Source organism: Dermacentor andersoni, chromosome 5, assembly GCF_023375885.2.
Source record: "Dermacentor andersoni chromosome 5, qqDerAnde1_hic_scaffold, whole genome shotgun sequence".
Lineage (NCBI taxonomy): Eukaryota > Metazoa > Arthropoda > Arachnida > Ixodida > Ixodidae > Dermacentor > Dermacentor andersoni.
This window is the reverse complement of record NC_092818.1, coordinates 134,963,992-134,985,432: the sequence shown is the minus strand read 5'-3', so window position 1 is coordinate 134,985,432 and position 21,441 is coordinate 134,963,992. Positions and strand designations below refer to the sequence as shown.

Below are 21,441 nucleotides of genomic sequence, written 5' to 3'. Positions count from 1 at the left end.
TCGCACATGCCGTGTGCTTCACAAGATGCATTTGAAATTGCTTGAACGTAGAGAAGGTGAGGTAATTATTTCCTCTTGGCTACGTCTTGATGCTCGTCTCGCCGGTAGGCGAACATTCGAGCGAGTGTCGTTATCAAGCCGCAATCTCGCTCGCTGCATGCTTGCCCGACGGTGCGGCGCAAGCAGCCGCGTCACTTACGCGTGACAGTTGCCCTCTTCGGCTGGCCAGTTTCGTTTTTCCGTGTGACATTTATTACGCTGTAAAAATTCGCGGCATCAACTTTTTTTTTTGAATTCTGGAAATAGTTATGATCCTTTCGGACGGCACGTCTTCCATAGGGACAAGTCGGATGGCTATTTTGGTCAATAGGTTAATTAGTCCTATTTGCATAACTACTTGTCTATCATTGCTGCACGGAGTCATTTTCAAATGTATATATGCCTCTGTGGTAAAAGCAATCCAGAGGAAATCATTTCATTTCCTATTTTTGTGCAATTCCAAACTCATTTCGTGAGACACCCAGTGTAACCAAAAGCAGGCGTGTTACAACGTCAGGTGGCGGAAAAGCGTGGGAAGATGCGCAAGGACCCTGCGTGGTGTTGTGTGCGAGAGAAACACATGCGCACGCTTTGTGTTTTGGTAGCTTATAACTTGGAGGTTACATGGCCGAAAAATTGGTAAGGCATGCCTATACGTCACGGGTGTGTTTCCTTTATTCATTTATTTATAACAGAACCCTCAGAGCCTGGAAGGGCGTTACTGAGGGGGTGGGTACAAAACAAGAGAACTAGAATTATCAAAAAAGAAATATATGTAGATATATAGGCCGGACCCCGACCGAAACGTCAGTAAAGTCCTGTTATTTTTCCTACGTACTTCTATTCTTTAAACTGTTTCTGTGCCGGATCCTGTGATTCTATGCTACACTGATATATGTACAGGGTGTCCCAACTAACTTGGACGAACTTTTTAAAGATACCCAAGAGCTCTAGAGAAATCGTACCACTGCATAGTAGCCGTAGTCGTATGTGCTTACGGCCAGTATTTTTTTCATCACGAAATATTATTTAATTACTTTTAATTAGCGAACTTTTAATTATTGCTTGAATCGCAAACATATTAATTACAAAGTTGTAGGGCACCTTAAATAACCTCCGAATCAAGCATTTATTTCGTGCTGAAGTGGTCCTGGTTGTTTTTTTTTCCAAGAAAAAACCAAAGCCTGCGAAATACGTGAAATACGAAATAGATGCGCTCTCGCACGCCGCTACTCAAGCGCCTACAAACAACCATTGAAAGATACACGGCTGCATTCTCTTATCGCCGCATCGTACAAGGCGTCAGCGTCAATGCGTCAGCGGCGTGTTCTCTTGATGCCGCAACCATCCCAAAGCGTGAAGCCCTGTATCGAGCTGCCGCCGCTAGTAAAGCCATATATCCGTGGCTATTCGCTTGGGAGCGCTTGAGCAGCTGCGTGCGAGCGCGTATCTATTTCGTATTTCGGATGTTTAGCGCGCTTTTGTTTTTTCTCGGAAAAAACCAACGAGACAAAGCTGAGCACTAAACAAATGCTTGATTCGGAGGTCATTTGAGGTGCCCTACAACTTTGTAATTGATATGTGTGCGATTCAAGTAATAATTAGAAAAAGTTCACTAAATAAAGTAATTAATTAAGCAATACTTCGTGATGAAAAAAATACTGGCCGTAAGTACATACGACTACGGCTACTGTGCAGTCGGTACGATTTCTCTAGAGCTTTTCGGTATCTTTAATATCTTGGTCCGAGTTAGCTGGGACACCCTGTATATCATGAGAAGCCAACAAACAAAGACGCCAAGGAAAACATAAGGTAAATTACTTGTACTTACGAATTGAATTAAAGAAATTATAAATTAGTGGCGATGAAAGTGGATGAAAAAACAACTTGCCGCAGGTGGGGGCCGATCCCACGTCTTCACATTTCGCACTCTTGCCTTTGCTTCTGAGTTACTGATAAATTCTACTTCGCCTGCCATCTGCTAGCCGCCTGGTTAGCTCAGTTGGTAGAGCGGCTGCCCCGGAAAGGGGGTGGTCCCGGACCAGGACGAATTTTCCTTCAACTGCGAAGCTTTTCTTTCGAGGAACCTGTATGGGTTTCCTTTGTAGCACTTAGCTACGTTTGGGTGGATGTCTCACTTTTCCTTTATTAATTACATCTCTCCACCTTGTGAGTTTCCGCAGAACTATTACGTCAAACTCTTTCCTTTGCTTCTGAGTTGTTGATAAATTGTTGTTGATAGATTGAATTGTTGTGATAGATTGAATTGTTGTGATGATGTTGAAGTTGTTGATAGATTCTGCTAGCCGCCTGGTTAGCTCAGTTGGTAGAGCGGGTGCCCCGGAAAGGTGGTGGTCCCGGGTTAGAGTCCCGGACCAGGACGAATTCTTCAACTGCGAAGCTTTTCTTTCGAGGAACCCGTACGGGTTTCCTTTGTAGCACTTAGCTACGTTTGGGTGGATACATGTCTCACTTGTCCTTTATTAAAAAAGAAACGTATATTTCGGTACGAAAAACCTCAAGCTTTTCGCGACGCATTCACCCGTATTTCAAGCGTAAAGTTTTGCACGGACGCTGTTTCAGACCTATTCGAAAACTATATGAAACGAAGCTTCTTGTGGGCTCCAAATTTTCGTTGCAGTCGGCCTTTAAGAAGAGGCAGAAGAATGCTCATGAAGACGGCGTTAATGCCCAAATGTCCAGGCGCTAAGTAATGGGTGATTATTAAGTATAAGTGGGAAAAAGAACGACCCATTGTAGCAAGTGATATGGTTGATAGGAAGAGATCATTTTCGCGCATTTGAATCTGTCAAAGCAGTGAGCTTCACCTAATCGAGCGGTTATGTTTATTTGTCTATCTTTGGGGCCAACGTTGTATGTTGCTTCGTGTTGGTGTTGCTTTGACGCTTTTCGTGCGTGCGCGCTGAATAGGTAGCAACTCTGCCGTATCGCGTCGTTGCAAGCCCGCCTATCGCAACACGAAGTGCGCTTGCACCTGCTGATTCGTACAGAATAAAAGCAGCCACGCTATCTTCAATAAACTATTCCATTGCTTGCCCCTATACTGCGTCTGTTGTTGTTACCCGCGCTACAGCAATCTCTATAGTAACTCAGTAAACAAATAAATGTTTACATAAATAAATAAATGCGTGTTGAAAAGAACGTTAGGATGATTTGAAAGTAAAGCTTACATCAACCGATGAAGTAGCGAACGGTCTCGCTTACGCTTTATTTTTTATTATTTTTTTTTTTGCGTGCGTATGTTTTGGCCTCTTGTTCATAAGCGCCTGTTTATGTAAAAAAAAAAAAAAGAGAGAAAAATGTGTATTTTGCTTACTGCAGCCATTACTTTTTATTTGATCGCCATCGACAAACGCGGGGTGAAAAGGCGGCTTAAAGGCTTTAAAAAGGCTTAAAAGCGGCTGAAACGAAGAGCGCCACAAGCCAGACAGAACCGTAACAAGCTCACCTGTAAGGATGCTGACAATGATGCCCGCCGCCATAGTGACGCAGAACCCCAGGACGGGAACGAATAAATATGACAGGTGGTACAGCTTGAGAAGTCCCCTGGACGAAAGGAAGTGTGACGACAGTAAGCTTTGTTTCCCAGACGCTTGTGCTGGCGTGAAACTTGAAAGCGCCATTTTATCATGCGGGGACTCCCATACCCTTTCACGGGCGATGATCTGCCTCACACAGGAAGTGACCCGAAAAATGCTAAAGTGCGCTTCTTATGTTCTATTCCATTATAACGATAATGAAAGAACGTTTTATGGCGTCCACCTTAAGCGAAAAGCACCCGAAACAAGCAAACTCAGAGATGTACAGTACACATTTCGACCACTGGTGTTACTTTATCTTGCAAGGAGTCCGCTGTAAGTGTACTGATGATCCGCTAGAATGCGCTGAAAATCAAGAAAAAAACAAACATTTTCTTTTTTTCAACTGAAAGTATCAATTAACACGACGACGCTGTAAACACACGAAAAGCATCATTATCGAAAACACTTCGTTACATCGCTGTAGTTACACGTCATATAATATTTTACGTCACACAAAAGTGGAAGTATTCCAAATAATGATCAAACGGTATTCCGGCCCATCTTTATGCCTTTGAATGCGGAATGTCTTTAGAAATTCTCTCCATGTCTTGATATACGAATGCATGGAAAATGAGTGATTAATCCTTTCATCGCTACGCCTATATCATAAAAAGCAATATTGTATACTATCAAAGACAACATACTTTCTGAAACAATGCCAATCACTCTTACCATTCTGCCAAGGTGGTATAGGTTTCGCTAAAGGCAGTCCATTAGCATGCTTCAAACGTTCTTGCCAAAACGGCGAAAATTAGCCAAGAAAATTATTAATGTGAAATCCCCGAAAATTCATTGTCCGCGAAAAGCACATTTTCTTGCCGTCGAAGGCGCTACATATTGACTACAAATCTACCATATAATGGACTAAAATGGCAACAGTAATATCAACCACGACGGTTATCGCGTAGCGCAATGTGTATGTGCCTGCGGCGGTTGTCGCTGCACGCTCAGAAAATAGTGTGCAAACGCAATCCGTGTGGTCGTCATTTCAATTAAACTCATGGTTGGCGATTCGGGATGTTGCACCTTATAGCTCACGTCATCTTACACTGACAATCCCTTGCGACGACACAACGGTGAGGTTTGTGAATGTGGCGTGCGGAAAATTCACCTCGGTGCTTTGTGTATTTGAACGAGCACATGCGGCTGAAGTACATGTCAGTCGAGAAAGCATGTAAGAAGAATTCACGCGGAAACACCTCTGGGAGTTGTCTAAGTATGCGTAAGCACTGTGCCACTTGCTCATCTCCATGCAGCCCGGTGTCATTATGAATGTTATGAAACTTGATCCGACCAGTATAAACGACAGCGCTGCGGAGACACGAACTGCTGCGGACGGCGGCGCAGGGTGAAGTTACAACGCAAGCAAACTACTGCAGGTGGCGGCGCCAGCTGTGCTGATTAGGTTTCTAACATCATAAGCCGTTACCGCTGTTTAGCGCCTGATCAACCGTGATCAACCGTGCTCCAGCGGCGGCAGCGTATGGCGCGGCCGCGTGGGCCCTACATATCTTGAAAACGATCTGCTATGGGGACAGAATACACCGAGTGCTGATAGCTTCGTGTGCGCTGTGTTCTCGCCGCTCATTTCGCGGTTGGAGCGAGAGTCAGCCCGAAGGTAAATTCGCTCGCTGCTGAATATCTTGAATGCAATCGCATTACGTGACGGAAGGACGGACGGGTTTCCTCGTTGAGTAGGCACAGAAATGCTTCATTACGCATTTAAAACTGTACCGATATCACTTTAGTACATAAATGTCGTACGATTATCAAAAATACCGCGTACGACGAGGAAACAAATAGGCGTAGCGACCAAGCCCAGCAATGGTTGTTTTGGTGTTTGCAGTGTTTGTGTTATTATGTTGCAAAGACTCACTCATTCATCCACCTTAGGCGCCCATGTCACCACCTGTATAAACAGAGGCACTCTTGCGAGAAGCGCTACTGTTGACTTGGGAGACGTTTAGCAGGGCCAGTGTTCTCGATCGACCACTACGGCACTAAACTACGGCACTGTCTAGTGCCGTAGCTTTTGTTTTTACATCTCACTGCTCTGATAGGCATCCCGTGTATACGCTCGAGAACTACAAGACGCGAGAATAATCCTGACAGAAAGGGAATCATTCCTTTCGTCATATTCGTTTCTGCTATTTTAGTCAATCAGAGCACATTTATTATGATGCCACCGAAAGTGGTCCGCAGAAATTGAGAGGCTAAAATAAATCTTAATTTTCTGAAACGGTAATTCGAGTCGTCACCAGGTTCATCCTATAGGTGAAAGGATTATTCCAGAAACCCTCTGGCTTGGGCTGCCTCCTTGAGAATCGAGGAAAAAAGAAACACCCGCGTTCTCTGACAAGCTTGCTTTTACTTACTGTAACTCGTTCGCAGACGAAGCCCGCCTTTGCGGGCTCGCAACTCGTCACGACGGTGACAGAGAAAATGGGTTTCCTGCCCAATGAGTAAAATCTGGAAGATAATTTCAGAGGAGGCGGCCAGAAGCCTCCCGAGGTGTTTGTTTGTGAGAAACCAAGAAAAGTATAAGTAGCCCCTCACTGTGGCTCCACCGGTGACCGGTGCCGCGACACGTTGAAGTGACCGCCGACGGCTGGAAGCGGCCCGGCTTCGCACCCTTCGACGGACGTAGGAAGGTCCTCGCTCGGCGAACCGTACAGCAGGGACCCGACCACCACCCACATGCACATGGCCTCGCCCAGTAGCAGGCCCGCCAGGGCACCCTGAGAGTGGAAAATGCGCATTGCGTCTCGGGGAATGGTATAAATGAATGGCTGTCCTCGGCAAAAAAGTTATTTTGGACATAGTACAGAAACTCTTCAGACGTTTACTGTAGAGGCTACGAAATGTTAATGCATAGCATGCGGGGTCGTGGCCTCACGGTCTTTCTTGACCGCTGTTTCTGGAGGACGTGCTTACCGCTGCAAAAGACGACACGCAGATAGAAACGAAAACGACGCCGCCGCCTGTGTCATCGTTTTCGTTCCTGTCTCTGCTTCAGCTCTCGTTCTTTTTTTTTTTTTCATGCCCTTTAGTAAAACGCAGACTAGGCCGAAAACAAAGTCTTCTGCTGTCTAATGGGTTGTCTGCGGACAGGCCATTTCATAAACGCAAAGCACTTCACTTAAAATTATACGGACAAGCTAAAGACTACTCTAACCCATTTCTCTGACAGCACTGTACCGTGTTTCTTACTCTTGAGGGAGCCCAGTATTCCAACGCTGAATACCTGTATAGCTTAGATTTGAAAACGCCTGCGGATGAGTCTTTATTCAATAGAATACTGCCTGACGCATCATGTCGGCAACTTGCGTACGGCTGAAAATTGCACGCGAATTTAGCTTTATAACTCCAAAATTTAATGAAATGATGTCTTACGTGCCAAAACGACGATATGATTACGAAACACGCCGTGGTGGGCGACTCCGGGAAACGTGCGCCTAATGGTACACGAGCGTTTTTGCATTTCGGCCCCATTGAAGTGCGGCCGCTGCAGCCGGGTATCGAAGCCACGACCTTGTGCTTAGTGACGCTTTATTACTAACTAGGCGCAGCCTCAAAGTGTGGTACGCACTGTACATATTCTCCCCTCTTCTCGAAACAAAATAAATTGGTCATTTCAACGGTTCGAATTACTGCCAGCCGTAGCTGTTACCCTTCCAATTCTAGCGTATGTGAAACTTGGGGATTTTCTCGTCTGACAGCCACTAAACCAATTTTGTTGAAATTTATTGCATTGAAATAGAACCTTATATAAACTAACTAAATTGAAACGAAGCTGCGCACAAGTAAAATATCGGTAATTATATTACTTATATATAGTTGGGCTGCGGCGTCATGACTAGCCGCATTGAAAAGCATCCTTAATCCCATTAGTTTACCTACCGAATGTAGAACAAACATATGTGCTGAGATTCCTTCATAGCGAATTTCATATTTCGTGACTGGCCATTCCCAATGACTGGGCGTTGTGCAACATAACATAGCTAGACTGCTAAAGAGAAAGACGCCTAGCTCCTCTCACGTGGAAATCGACAACTATATTCGCGCACCCTAGCCGCTTTCAGGGATCCACGCGCGTCAAGAATTATCGTTCTACGAACAACATTAAGGCGTTTCAACCTACATTTCCAACATGTCTTGCACGCTATGGGATTACGTGCCCCTTAGAGGAGTTCATTACAATGTTAGACTTATTTGCGGTCTCTGTACAGCGTATGCAAGGTCGCTGGTTAACATTGTCGCCTTAGAAAATCTTGACGTTGGGCTAGTCGGAGAAACATTAAATCTTTCCGCGCTGCTAAGATTCACACGAAGGCGGCGTCTTGTCCAGGCTCCGTCTTGCTCGAACGTACCTTCTTATTGCTTAACGGAAAGAGCAGTCCCATCGTGAAGACACCCAGTAAAGGACCAGACAGAGCACCAGACATTGCGAAGGCTGCCTGCAAAGACAATGTCCTGAAAATGAAGCGTGCACATTCTGAGCTAATCAGCGCTCTCCTTGGAATCAAATTATCCTAAAGATATGTTTTTATTGTCTTCCTCGTATTACACGGGGCGTCCCAGCTAACGCGGGTCAAGCTATTAAAGAAAAGAGGGAAAGAGAGAGGGATATAAGGAAGGCAGGGATGTTAACCACTCAAGAGTCCGGTTGGCCACCCTACGCTGGGGGAAGGAAGAAGCAAAAGGGAGAGAGAGAGAGTATAGAGGCGTGCACAGGCAGTCATTGAGTCAAAGCCACTCGTGCAAACCAGACGTTCTCAGAAAGCACGAAAGTGCCTTCACTGCCTTCTGAGCCGATGATTGGTGGGGACGGTGCTCTAGTACTGTCTGTTCACTCAGAGGAAGATCATGTATTGATCCTCAATGTAGGATCCTCAATGTATTGGACAAAGATTGTCTTTGTGCTTGAAATAGAGGACAGTGGCACAATAAGTGCAAAATGTTATCTACTAGATACGTGGATGGGACTAGCGGTGTACTGTTAGTAGTCACTTTACTCAAACTGGATAATTTTTTCTGTTATCGTTGATTAGCTATTAGACCTCATGACTTCAAACAACAAGTTCATGGTTACTCTTAAATGGCGCGAAACTCGGCGCGAATGTCGTCTGCGCACAAGAAAACGTAGCCACGCTTTCCTGTGCGCTTAATGTAAGTCATGTGTTGTTCATAGGTTCGCAGACGCAAATAGTTATGGTAGTAACTAGTACAGAGCTAGTGTGTGCTTTCCTAAGCTTTTTCTACGAGCCGCAAGGAGGCGCCACGTTGCAGAGGCGTTAAAGATAGGTAGGCCATTAGGCAAAATAAGAACAAGAGCTTAGGTGCGCGACCCACCACCCCGTTTCAAAGGGGACGCTCATAGCATCCATACCATCCATCCGTTTCCCATGTGTCTGCTATATGGCTCGATACGCGTTCCATTACTTGGGCTCGAAGCTGCTTCAGCTGTTTTCTTAGCTGTCTATGCAGACTGTCTCGGACGCTGGCCAGAATTGTAACACACTCTACGTGGAGTTATTTGCCGCTTCAGTTGTCCTATTTCCATGTTCTCGGACGCCGGCAAGTGGTGCGGTTCCCCTTGTTCCACGGTGGCGTCTCCGCTACCACCCAGGCCCTAGGATTACGACATAACACCAACTACTTCGTATTTTAAAAATACCGGCAAACCTCACAACACCCTAAATAGTTTACTGCAGTGCTTGTTTCAATAAGTCAGTTCCGGTTTCATTGCCCAAAAGATGGATATGTTGTGGCGTCAGGATACATTGCTTGCTCCGTTCCAGCGGCTGCCACACATCAGCACAGCCAAGATATACACAATTTTAGTTTATTCTTTCTTTTATGAGCAAAGTTATCATATCTAGCCTTACTGCTACACGACGTCAGCAGCTTTTTCGGTGTGTATTGACGTCACGAAAATATCGACCACGCTGGGTACATCATTTCCATATCTACTTTACTAACAAATTGAAATTTCTTATAACTATTTCCCAACATTCAAACTTGCTAAGTGTCACGGTTTTACGTGCGACAAGCGTGTGGTTTTACAACTTCAACTTTTACAACGTGGTTTTACAACTTCAAAAATATGTGTCAGTACGAAATAGAAAAAAAAAAAAACGAAATGCGCTGAATCCCATTTCCACTGTTCGATATATAGAAGTACACCAACCGTAAGCATGTATAACTTTAGCACCAGACAGTGTCCCCAGGCACGCCGGAAGCACGAGTAAGAGATTTAAAAAAAATTGCACATATCACAGCAAGTCGGGCGCCCCCGACGCTGACACAATACTCGCTTACTTTGAGGATGGATCCCACTGTACCGGCGACAAAGGCAAGGCCAATGGTCAGCAGTCCGTAGAGGGCAGCTGGGATTCAGAGCAAAATACCAAACACGATTATTAATCAGAATCCTTATATTTATCCCCATAATGACTCGAATCAGGAACCGCACTTTTTTAACGATCCATCTAATTTTTCATTTTTCTCGCTCTCCGTAATCGGCTCAGACGGCTCCGCAATCGGCTGCGCGCCGCCATTATTGCTCGGCGCTACCCATCACAGGAAAAGAAAACGCGTAAAATTGCATGGAACGTTACGCCTACGGGCCCAAGTTCGTTTGCCCAGGTTCTGAAGAGAGCCTCGGCACAGCAGCGATAGATGCAGCCGAGTGCATTGGATCTGTGGGCGGTCAACTTATATTTGACGGCCGTTGGTAATGCGCATAGTTTCATACGGTAGCTAGTTGAGAAAAGGCACTTGTAATGATACCCACCTACGATCTTGGTGACATACGCTTCCTGGCGAGGGGTGAGACTGAGGTGGCGAACAAGAAAGTCTTCCCACGTGACGGCGGCCAGCGAGTTGAAACCCGAGGAGAGCGTGCTGCGGGCGCGCATGGCCGCAAGAGAGCGAATCACTGTAAGTTCATACCCACATAACCGCCGATGATTTGCAGTAATTGTAATTGTACGGTGTATCGATCGATGCTTGCACTACTGTTCAGGCAGGCGACCGAAGCACCTCGATAGCGCTTTCGCCAACAGTACTTTACAGTCGGGAGCCTCTACAACGAACGCCTCTACAACGAAATGACCTGTATAACGAAGGAAAATGCTTCTATCCTGGTTCCATATTGTGAGCTGTGCGGTGCGGCACATATTTAAAACGAAGCTACCTGTGTCACCAATGACTTCGGAGGCCCCAGCCACTTCGTTATAAAGGCGTTCGGCTGTACCCTCTTCTGGCCAGTTTATAAGCTCCCAAATCGCAGCGGGGCGTTTCTCGCCAAGATTTGTATATTATATGCAGTCCTATCACAACAACATTGACTGTAGCCCATGCTTGATTTGTGCTCCGTTCCGGTCGCGGGAACGTACCAGTCGCGAGGACGCATCAGTGCAGTCGCCAAACGCGTCACGTTGTCGAGGGGAATATTTCCGTTACAGTGGGGACAGTCCCCGTGCTAGCGTTATGTAATCTTCAGCTTTCCCTTGGTCGGCGCCGGCAGCTCCCACCCTTGCTCTCTCATGTGCTCTCTGGTGCTTCTCCTTCGTCACTCCTGTCCTTTTCTCGGCTAGCGCCAACTCCCTCTCCGAATCCCGCGTCGACAGTTACCACGGACGCCGGCGACTGTCCTGGGGCGATATTCTCAACCGATCACGTTCGAAGACATATACGGTCACTTTCGCGAGATCTCGCGTGACTCGATCGGCACCGAACGCGTCGAAGTATGTGGCCGATGACGCTCCTGGCCCTGTGCGATGATAGCCTAAAAACGTTGTAGGCCGTATGGTTTGACGTGCCCGTTTGCCGAGTCAAGCAAGATCTCGCAGACGTGGTGGTGTTTAATAAAAAGTTAACGCTTGAGAATTGATACCTTCCCTGTACAATAAAGCAAAAAGAAAGCAATAAAAAATGAAGGTAACAATCTCTCCGACAATGCAACGATCGCCGGAAGTTGGCTTTACTTTATGTGTGGATGTACTCCCAGCTGTTTCATTGCTCAAAGCGCCCTATCCGGCCCGTCACAGAGAATAGAAGTTTAATAAAAGTCAGCAAAATAGCGTAGAAAGTCAGTGGTCCTCCTGTACCAGAAGGTGGACACAGCGAGACGTACTCGACAAGCCAAGCATGACTCGTGCCCGTTATATTAGGACGAAAGTGCAGGTTGGCATCCGCTTGAAAGTAGCACGAAGCTACAAAGGAAAGCTATTCAAATTTCTAAGAAAGCTTCGCAGCTTAAGAAAAATTCGTCCTCGTCGGGGGATTGAACCCAGGACCAATGCACCTCCGGGGCGGGCGCTCTACCGTCTGAGCTAACCATAACGCTAGCAGATCACAGTGCGAAGGCGTCTTGACAGTCGGAATACGACAAATCACTTATGCAGGAATCCGTACGGAAACACCTATGGTCTTCCTTTCTAGCTTCGTGTTACTAATAGACGGTTAACAGTTCTTCCTTTTCGTGAAACTTCATTCGATAACTTTACGGGTTTCTGCAGAACTGATGTGTCAAAGAAAAAGAAAGAAGAATACACGGACAGAAAACGACCAAGTGGACTCATGCTTCAGATCGCTTTCATTGGCAGCCACGTAATTGAAAGTGTGTGCTGCGAAGAGAACACGACGGTGAAGGCGCTGTTGCGGTCATTCGCTCTAACAAGTGTTGCAAATCGCTTTACGTGGATCGGAGAAATACTCGTGCAGTGAGATTTTTGTGTCAGTTAAAGAACGCCGTATAGTCGAGATTAAACCACAAATAGCCACTACGGAGTTTATAATAGCCCAGGCATAGCCTTACGACGCATGGGTCATGAGTAGTCTGTTTACCTGAGAGCGCTGCTGAAGACGCAAGCTACGAACAGACCAGGAAGACCGGGCACGCCGCTTATGGTCTTCATTACGAAGTAGGGCACAAGCTGCACGAAACGTCAAGGATGCGAGGATCTGAGTTTGTCACACTGAATTGCTTGGATGACCGCGGATGGCAGTGTATGACTTTTTGCCGGTTTTATCAATCAATCAATCAATCAATCAATCAATCAATCAATCAATCAATCAATCAATCAATCAATCAATCAATCAATCAATCAATCAATCAATCAATCAATCAATCAATCAATCAATCAATCGGCATTTATTTAAGCAAATATTTACATCGGCGAAAAAGAAAGGCTATGAAAACGCTGCAAATACCGCAGCTTGACCAAGCGCCAGCCACCCAATAGGAACAATGGCAGCGTGACAACAATGTAAGAGATAAAACTAGCGAGAAGAATTAAGTCAAATACATTGATACATAACAAAGCAAACTTATACATAACAGATTACACTCGTACATAATAAAGCAAATAAGATAACTAGCGTCGTAGTTTCAAGTAGACTGAATACCAGTGTACAAAAGCAATACCATATATAGCATTCGTGATTTAAAAAAAACATTTCGATTGCACTAGTAATGTTTAGTGTTTCAATTTTTATACCTTGCTTGGCATATATATTAGGTGTGCTTATTATTTATTGTGTGGCTCAGCCATTGCAGTCCGTAAATAGTGCGTGACAGCGGAGTTTCCTAGAGGGGCTGACACCTATGGACAAGATTAGCAAGTGGCAGGACTATGTCAAGATTCCCGATCTTGCTTTCAAAGCTTACCTTCAAAGCTCACCTTCAAACTGAGTGCCCAATATTGGTATTATAAAAAAATTAAGATAGGCATTGAGTTTCCATTCATCCTGTCGACAAAGAGAGTTTTAGATGAGGAAACGTAGAAGGTTTGCGCAAGCAGGAACCCAAACTCCGCTTGTACGCTCATGGGTGCCAAAAGCCTTCCGCACGGAAGAGCGACAAAAGTATGGATAAGGACAGTAAGTACGGGCATGGTTCTAGCACCTTCGAGGCTGGCATTCTTTTCCAAAGCGAAGAGTCCTGGTCCCGGCAGACCTGACACATCTACGCGCCGCTGTTTGAGGTGCAAGACCGGAGAGCACAGTCTTGCACCTACATCCAGCGCCGACTCAAGATTATAAGCAGGCTACGCGTAGCCCTCTCTGCCGCAAATTTACAGCAATGGAAGAGGTCAAAGTGGGGAGATACATCACAGAAAGAGAACCATGGGCTCTCTCCTGGAGTACTTCTAGGAGGCGTGTTTTTCCAGTAATTGTAATTTTGCCCTACACAAGTTCTCATTCACTCTTTTCTTCCTCCCCAGATGGTCACCGCCAGCGAGGAGGTCGTACCCGCTTGTGAGACAAATCCAACAACAAGCGGAACCGAAGCAATTTCCGTCTTATAATCTATTAATCTATGGAAACATTTTGGTCCACACTCCTCTGTATCTTGGCCGTCTCTATGCATGGCTGTACACGCAGCTGAGCGCTTACACGCCGTACCTTGGAGGTAATCTGCGGCGGGTGCGAAGATTAACGGGCGAGCCGAGATGGCTGGTGGCGTCAGGCACGCTCTTTGTTGGAGGTCGCGTAATCTCAAGTTTCTGAGATAAGCACGAGGCGGCACGAAGCTTTCTAACCTTGATGTTTACTTTGCTTTATGTATTCATTGCTTATCTCTATGAACAATTTAACACACATTTCTGTAACTGTCCCCCCTTTGATAATGCCTTCGAGGTCGCGCAGGTATTCTGTAAATAAAAAGAGATAAGTTGCAAGGAATACGGATGTTATCCGGAGTTTACTAAAACGAAGTTTATAGGCAGAGCTAGAGAAAAAACAGAGCGGGAGGTCATGGAGGTTTTTTACGACAAGCGTAGGGTGGTGCCTGTGTCAGCATGCCGTCTCTTCTCTTTTTCGATAAGAAACTGCTTTTTCTCGGCAACTCTCTGTGCCTGTCACTTGTTTAGATTAGTATGGCAGCTCATCACTGAGCATTGTTCTTGTATTTGGTTATTATGTTGTAGCATGTTCACTGTGATCACGTGACTTGGCTGTGGCTACAATATATTTCTCATTATGGATAAGCTCAATCGGAAGTTTGGCGCCCATTCCGTCGCTGTGTTCTCTGTCCTTCTTTTTTATTGAAATTATCTGCAAGCTCCTTCACTCGTCTGACTTACTCGTTTGTGCATGGCCTCCGAGGTTTCGCCCGCAAAACCTGCGCGCGCTATCTCGGAGGCCATGGTTAGGGCACTCTGTCTTTCCTATACCAAAACTGACGGCGCCAGCGCCGCCGCACTTTTGCGACGCCATGTTTCACAGCTTGTTTCTTTTCTTTTTTTCTACTTTATTCCGGTAACCTGTACGCATACACACCTGGTCAGGGTTGGATATCTTGCCTGCCTTGAGAGGATCGCAGTCGGCGTAGTGTGCATATATCACCAATCCCGCCAGGCAGCTTAAGCTGATGTTTATCATGACACCCGGAATGTTTATATACAGAGCCCTGCAAGATAAAGAAGAAAAAGAGAAATAATAAGCGAATCTTAGTCACGCCAGATGAGAGTCGAAGCTGTATGTGTGTAGTAAAGTTACAATACCCTGTCTCTTATTTAGTCTTTCTTTATCTTTTGGTATTGGTTTTGGTGTTATCTAGAATGCCTGAGCAGGAGGAATCAAGAATAAACGGAAAGATAGGGAGGTTAGAATGCCTGAGAAATCTATATGCAATTATGCCAGGGTTAGTGGTCGTGGTGTCTTAGTATACTAAATTTCTTTTTATTATTTTTATTTTTGGTTCGATGGCTTGCCCTTATGGATAATACAAAGCATGTCAAAAGTACACGAACAGATTTGACTCGTGCAACAAATCTAGAAGTGAACGAGATGTGAACAGGCCGAAGGCCTGTTGCCCCGAGGTGGCGGAGATAGTTTAGATGAAGTCCTGAGCACGTCCGTAGTAGGGGTGTCACTGTCAAATTTTAGATTTTTGTGTCACAAAATTGGCACTATGTATTGTAAGGACCATGGTATTGTTGTGTCGAGAGAGCGGTCATAGACGGGGTGAGTGCGACCCGGACACGCAGCCTCCGTAACGTAACCTCCTCTCAGCAGGTTAACCCACCATGGAGGTCTGACCCACAGGGAGGTATAAGAGCTCGTGTGATACGTAGGAGGTTTTCTTTCTCCCGGGTCAGTTGTCCGCAGGCGTCTTCAGGAAAATGCGGAAGTGGGTACGCTATAAACTCTGGGTGGGTTGCCAAATGGGCTTCAAGAAGAGCCGGCAGGGCAGTTCGAGGTATCCACTGGACGCTTATCACGATATTCAGAGTGGTAGCAAGACGGTGAATGCTATCTGACAGTGGAGTGGACCGAGATACCGTACGTTTGCCGTGGATGGCTTGAGTCAAGTCCGTACGAATGATGACCTGAGAATATATTTCAGGATAAACTGACCAAACAGTGATGTCATCTGCATACATTATGTATTGTGCGTCATGTATCGTCGCTAGCTTCTACGCTAGTGGAAGGAGGGCGATGTTGAAAAGAACTGGTGCGAGCACAGATTCCTGTGGGTCAGCCCGATGGGCGAGCAACTGACCTGCTGCTTGGCTAGCCAGGCGAATTGAGAATGTGCGAACGTGCAGGAAGGCTGCGACGAATGTGCAGACACGGCTATGGAATTGAAGCCAATGGAGAATTCCAACAATTGCTACTTAACTTCTTTATTTATACGAGTGTATATGGAACATGGAACTTCTATTAATGGTGTAGGCTTCTGTTACATGCAGATTTGTTGTGCTGTATTCTACTGGTGCAGGTTGTACATTCATTACTGTCTTGCTGGCTCTAGTGTAGGCCATACTCTCAAAACAATGAAACGCTGATAGTTCCTTTGTGTAGAAGTAACTGCATGACTTGTCCTCAATTTGGTACCATTGCTGAGCGTTATTGTATTATTTGACAACCATTCAGTGTCTCTTAATGGACTCCTTGTTGTGCTCTTTAGTCCATTACTAGGCGGAAAGCCCTCAAAGCTAAGCATGGGAGGTGCAGGTACTGCAGCAAAAGAAGCTGTCAGGCATAATTTCCCACGAAAGTTACTGGAAAGAACTCTGGTGCTATATCGGATAGTTCAGCTACGATGTTGGCGCGATGCATCACGCGAGGCAACTGCATGCGGTGCAGCAGAAACAGCGCCCAGGCAGTCGTCACAGGCGCTTCACAACGCTGGAGTGATGAGCAGCGCCGCCAGTGCCGTTGCAGGCGTCGAACATTGATGACGCACGAGATGAGACCGAAGGAAAAGCGTCGGCGCTTGCAGCTTGGAGTCTATTGCGTATTCCGCGTGCACCAAGGAATAGATACTTTTTAAGGAAAGGAAAAAAAAAACATTCCAGAGAGTGTTTCTCCCTGTTGTGTTATTCAAGGGTAGTCCATGGATTTTGCAAATGATTTATGCGGAAATCTGCAAAGCTGAAGAAGTTTCACGACAGGGGGAAAAATTCTCTCGAATTACATTTTTTTTATTTCATGAAAGTTTATCTATTTCTTGGTGCATGCACTTGTCTAAGCGGAATACGCAATAGACTTCGAGCTGCAAACGCCGACGCTTTTCCTTCGGTCTCATCTCGAGCAGCATCAAGGTTCGACGCCTGCAACGGCACTGGCGGCACTACTCATCACTCCAGCGTTGTGAGGCGCCTGGTCACGGCTGTCAGGGCGCTGTTTCTGCTGCACCGCATGCAGTTGCCTCGCGTGACGCATCGCGCCAATATGTGGTCCCCACCGTCATTTAGCACTATCAGCGCTTCATCCTTAAGGTGAAAGTGTCAAATTTTCTTATATACACAAACCACTCGCTCTCTCATCAGAAATGCTTTCGTATGAACGAGAATATTTCGCTCGCTCTCGGCAAGGCATCGAGCGCCGCTGCGCTTCTACAATGCAACTCGGCAAGAGCCGAAACGGGGACTTACTTTGACGCGTCACTATGCGGTACACACACTCACGTCTTGGCTTTCTTGATGCTGGAGACGCTGCAGAATCGTTGTACCTGCGTCTGGCTGGTACCGTACGAAGCGAGCCAGACGAAAGTTGTGCCGAACAGGACGGTCCACAGTGAGCCCGAATGGTGGACGTCCAACTGCGTGCTGAAAGGCGCATAGTCCGTTCAGTAATTAGTTTTCGTTGCGTGAAATTTTGGTAGAACAATCGCGCGAGAAGCAGCTACAGATATTTTTGAGAGACATGACGAGAGAAAGGTAAATTCAAGAAACGCAGAGAGGTGCGCTTGAGCTTTCCTACTCCAACCGGATACTCGGCAATGGGGAAGGGGAAAACTAGCACAAATTAATTTCTGGAGTTCTTACGTCCCAAGACCACGATGTGACGCCATGGTGGCGGACTCGGGAATAATTTTGACCACTTGAAGTTCTTTACCGTGCGCCCAAAGTACGGCACACGAGTGTTTTTGCTTTCCGCCTTCGTCGGAACGTGGCCTCAGCGGCCGGGAATCGCACCCTCGACCTCGTGCTCAACAACGCAACGCCATAGCCAGTAAGCTACCAGGACAGATGAGAAAGCAAGCGAAAAAGAAAATGAAGCATTGAAAAGAGAGACGAAAGATGCGGAGTAGAGGATGCCTGGCAAAACGCGTGGCTGGCTCTACCTGTTGATTTCGGTTCGGGACATCTGCAAGATATAGCGACCGTTTGAACAACGAGTGCATGTTTTTTTCTAAAGGAGGCATTGCCTGCCGCTTTCGTGCGTACGAAGGGGATCGAAGCGCAAAACCGTCAGTATACCAACATTTAAGACACCTAGCACTTGCTTGCGCCATACACTGTAAAATAATTTACACCCTAAAATGTGACAAAAGGTGTAAATGTGTCTATAACTCACACCCTTAGGGTGTTATCTATATAACAGACACCCTAAGGGTGTGAGTTATAGACACATTTACACCCTTCTTCACTTTTTAGGGTGTAAATTATATTACAGTGTAGCGCATGAGAAACAGCTTAGTTATAAACACATTGGGTTTTCTGTTTTGCGACCTCTAAGCGCCTGAACGAAGCTGTCGCTTCACGTTCTGGCGGATGGCCCATAGCAGTTCGGGCGCCACGAGATAGTGACGACGGCTGTCGCGTTCAATCAGCAAGGGCTTTCGACCCCCGAAAATATCTAATGTGGCAACTTACGCCTCAACAAGCGGCACTTCCAGCCATGCCGACTTCATGAAAGCAAATGTTTTGGGACGAAATTGATGAAGGTAACATCGGTGTACGTTGTCTACGCTAATAACCCACTCTTTCTGCAGACGCCGAAAAATATCACAAGGAAGGCTGAAAAAGTAACATGTCAATATGGACTGATTTAATGTCTCCCTTCAATGTCCCATAAGCTCCAAACATTAAACGCCAAAGTGCCGTGCTGCTGTGGTGCATGATCTAACGTTCCAGCCATACCCTGAAAAAGCCTCTAAGAATCTCGGGGAATTCCCCCTTACTTTCGTGGCCGTTGTCGCGAAGCCTCGCCAAGCATATTTCTTAGACGGTAAGCGAAGCCGAGCGAATTCTACACAGCTCGTTTTGCTGAGAATTGAATCCAGGGAATCCAGATCCCCAAATCGGCGCAGAATGTGAGTTTGCCCGCGCTAACATGTTGCTTGCGCGAGCAATACCCTACATGGTCGCAAATCGCACGGCGCACCTCAGGTACATGGAAAACAAGATTAAATTAAAAAAAAAAAGACTTCCGAAAACGAAGATGGAGTTGGAAATCACTAAGACATGAAGTAACGAAGAAGATAGTGATTATGACGACGCCGAGGTGTGCTAGAATCAAAAACAAAGATGGCAGTGCCAACAGCTATAAGTACACCGCCGCAGCGACAAGAATGACAGCGGTATATCTAATGCAGTGAGAATAATTTGATGTCTGCGCCGACTTGAGAACGAGAAACAAGCAGTCTTATTTATTTACGAAGTGCAGAGAGAGAGAGAGAGAGGAAAGGCAGGGAATTAAGTTAACCAGAGGCGATTTTCCGGTTTGCTACCCTGCACTCGCGTGGGGAATATAAGGGTTGGAAAGAGGGCAGAGAGAGAGAGAGAAAGGAGAAAAGACGAAGAGAAAGAGAAAGAGAAATAATAAAATGGCAGTGCTTAAACTCACTTGAAGAATTGCACTCGACCTCCGCTGACGGCCGTTTCCCAGACCTGACCGAGACCGCCAACCTTCATGGCACCCTGCAGTTGCCGGCGTGATTAGTCACTCATGTTAAATGTCACTGACAACGCAGCACACATTGTTTGAAATGGCAAAAAAAAAGTCTACACGAACTAAAGGGAGCTGGACCGCCCGTAATAAGAAATGGTGAAGCCTGGGTATGAATGTTAACCATTATGATTAACAGCGAAGTAATCATCAAGAAATACAAGCCTTTCCAGAAAACATACGCGTCGGTGTGCGCAAATGAATTATTCACTTTATGCACATGCCGACATCAGCGCGTAATCTTCGAAGCACGTAGTTAATCCCATTAGGCGATCAGACTCTGTATGCTTGGCGTTCTCAACCACCACTGTGACGAAAATTCTAAACAATCGAAGCCCGAAGTCCGGAAGCACGACACGGGCTTCGAAATACGCCATCACTGCACCGAACGTCCGATTATATATACCATCGATAATGTTTGATGCGATTTGACATACACCGACATACCGGTGCGTGAAGACCATTAATTCCTTCCTGCACCTTAATGACATTTGCGTGCACACGTGCGACCACCGTGGCTACCAATTAAACGCTCGACCGTGTGTTCGGCGCCAGGAAACCTCGGCTCCGGATCTAAAACCAGGGTGCACCCTGCCATGCGTTCGGACGTCAGCCAGCCAACACACTGTTGTGCACAAGTTGTGACGGGTTGTTGTTTTTTCCAGCTACCTTTGCCACATATTTTGACAGTAAATCGCTGTATTCTCTCTGAGAGGGGTCTTCGACACCTGAACTGGTGTGTAATAATAAAGTATCTTTCTGCTCCTGATGTACTGTTTTAGGTGTACAGAGCTTCAAGTCGTGTAACTGCTATTGTGTGCGCTGCGGCAGCAGCGTGTTTATGGACCCACAAAACATCCGGCCATGCCTTTTTCACAGCCCCTGTTAGCCAAGAAAAAACAAGTATTTTGTCCCATAATTTACTACACCTGTATGTTTTTAATGTTCGGATTTAAGGAACGTGTGCCATGCGTCGAGATCACGTATGCAGCTTTCTTCTTGCTCAGCAGTAAAATTCATTTGTCAAACATTCACAGCAAAACTTGTGCCAGCTGGATAGTTCTGTGTTATTACAGGCTATTGTAACATGGGTTGTTGAAGAGTGCTTAACCGGAAGCCTTTTGAGACCTGTGTGAGTAAACACAGAAAGGGTCTATGGGCAAATTTTCAAAGTTTCGAATACGAATCGAATTTTACACATGAACTATCTGTATTCATATTCGAAAATTAACTATTCGGTATTTTCTAATATTTGCAACCAAGCAAATATATCTCTACAACCGACTGTTAAAGTATAGTTACTGTTTTCCGTCTACTAAACAAAATATCGCAAATTATCAGAAGAGATAAAAGAAGTGAATTCTGAGGTTTTACGCACCGAAACCACGATTTGATTATGAAGCACGCCGTAGACGGGCCCTCCGTATTAATTTTGACCACCTGGGGATCTTTAACGTATCTCCAATGGACGGGACATCGGTGTTTTTGCATTTCGCCTCCATCGAAATGCGGCCACCGCGGCTAGGATTTGATCCCGCAACCTCGTGCTTAGCAGCGCATCACCATAGCCGCTAAGCCACCGCGACGGTAACGACAAAAGCTTTCGAAG

The 21,441-nt window shown here is 46.0% G+C and overlaps 1 protein-coding gene across 2 annotated transcripts in view; it reads right to left on the bottom strand.

Moving 5' to 3' along the window:
- Positions 1 to 21,441, bottom strand: part of LOC126531224 (sodium-coupled monocarboxylate transporter 2-like) — a 47,098-nt gene that overhangs the window by 17,419 nt on the left and 8,238 nt on the right. For both annotated transcript variants that reach the window (XM_072288353.1, XM_050178664.2), the window contains exons 6-14: positions 19,731 to 19,804; positions 17,567 to 17,707; positions 14,931 to 15,060; positions 12,495 to 12,583; positions 10,438 to 10,547; positions 9,963 to 10,030; positions 8,012 to 8,098; positions 6,198 to 6,379; positions 3,509 to 3,606 (exon numbers count right to left, since the gene is read on the bottom strand). In XM_072288353.1, coding sequence (XP_072144454.1) covers positions 3,509 to 3,606; positions 6,198 to 6,379; positions 8,012 to 8,098; positions 9,963 to 10,030; positions 10,438 to 10,547; positions 12,495 to 12,583; positions 14,931 to 15,060; positions 17,567 to 17,707; positions 19,731 to 19,804 — 979 coding nt within the window. The remainder of the gene's footprint in view (positions 1 to 3,508; positions 3,607 to 6,197; positions 6,380 to 8,011; positions 8,099 to 9,962; positions 10,031 to 10,437; positions 10,548 to 12,494; positions 12,584 to 14,930; positions 15,061 to 17,566; positions 17,708 to 19,730; positions 19,805 to 21,441) is intronic.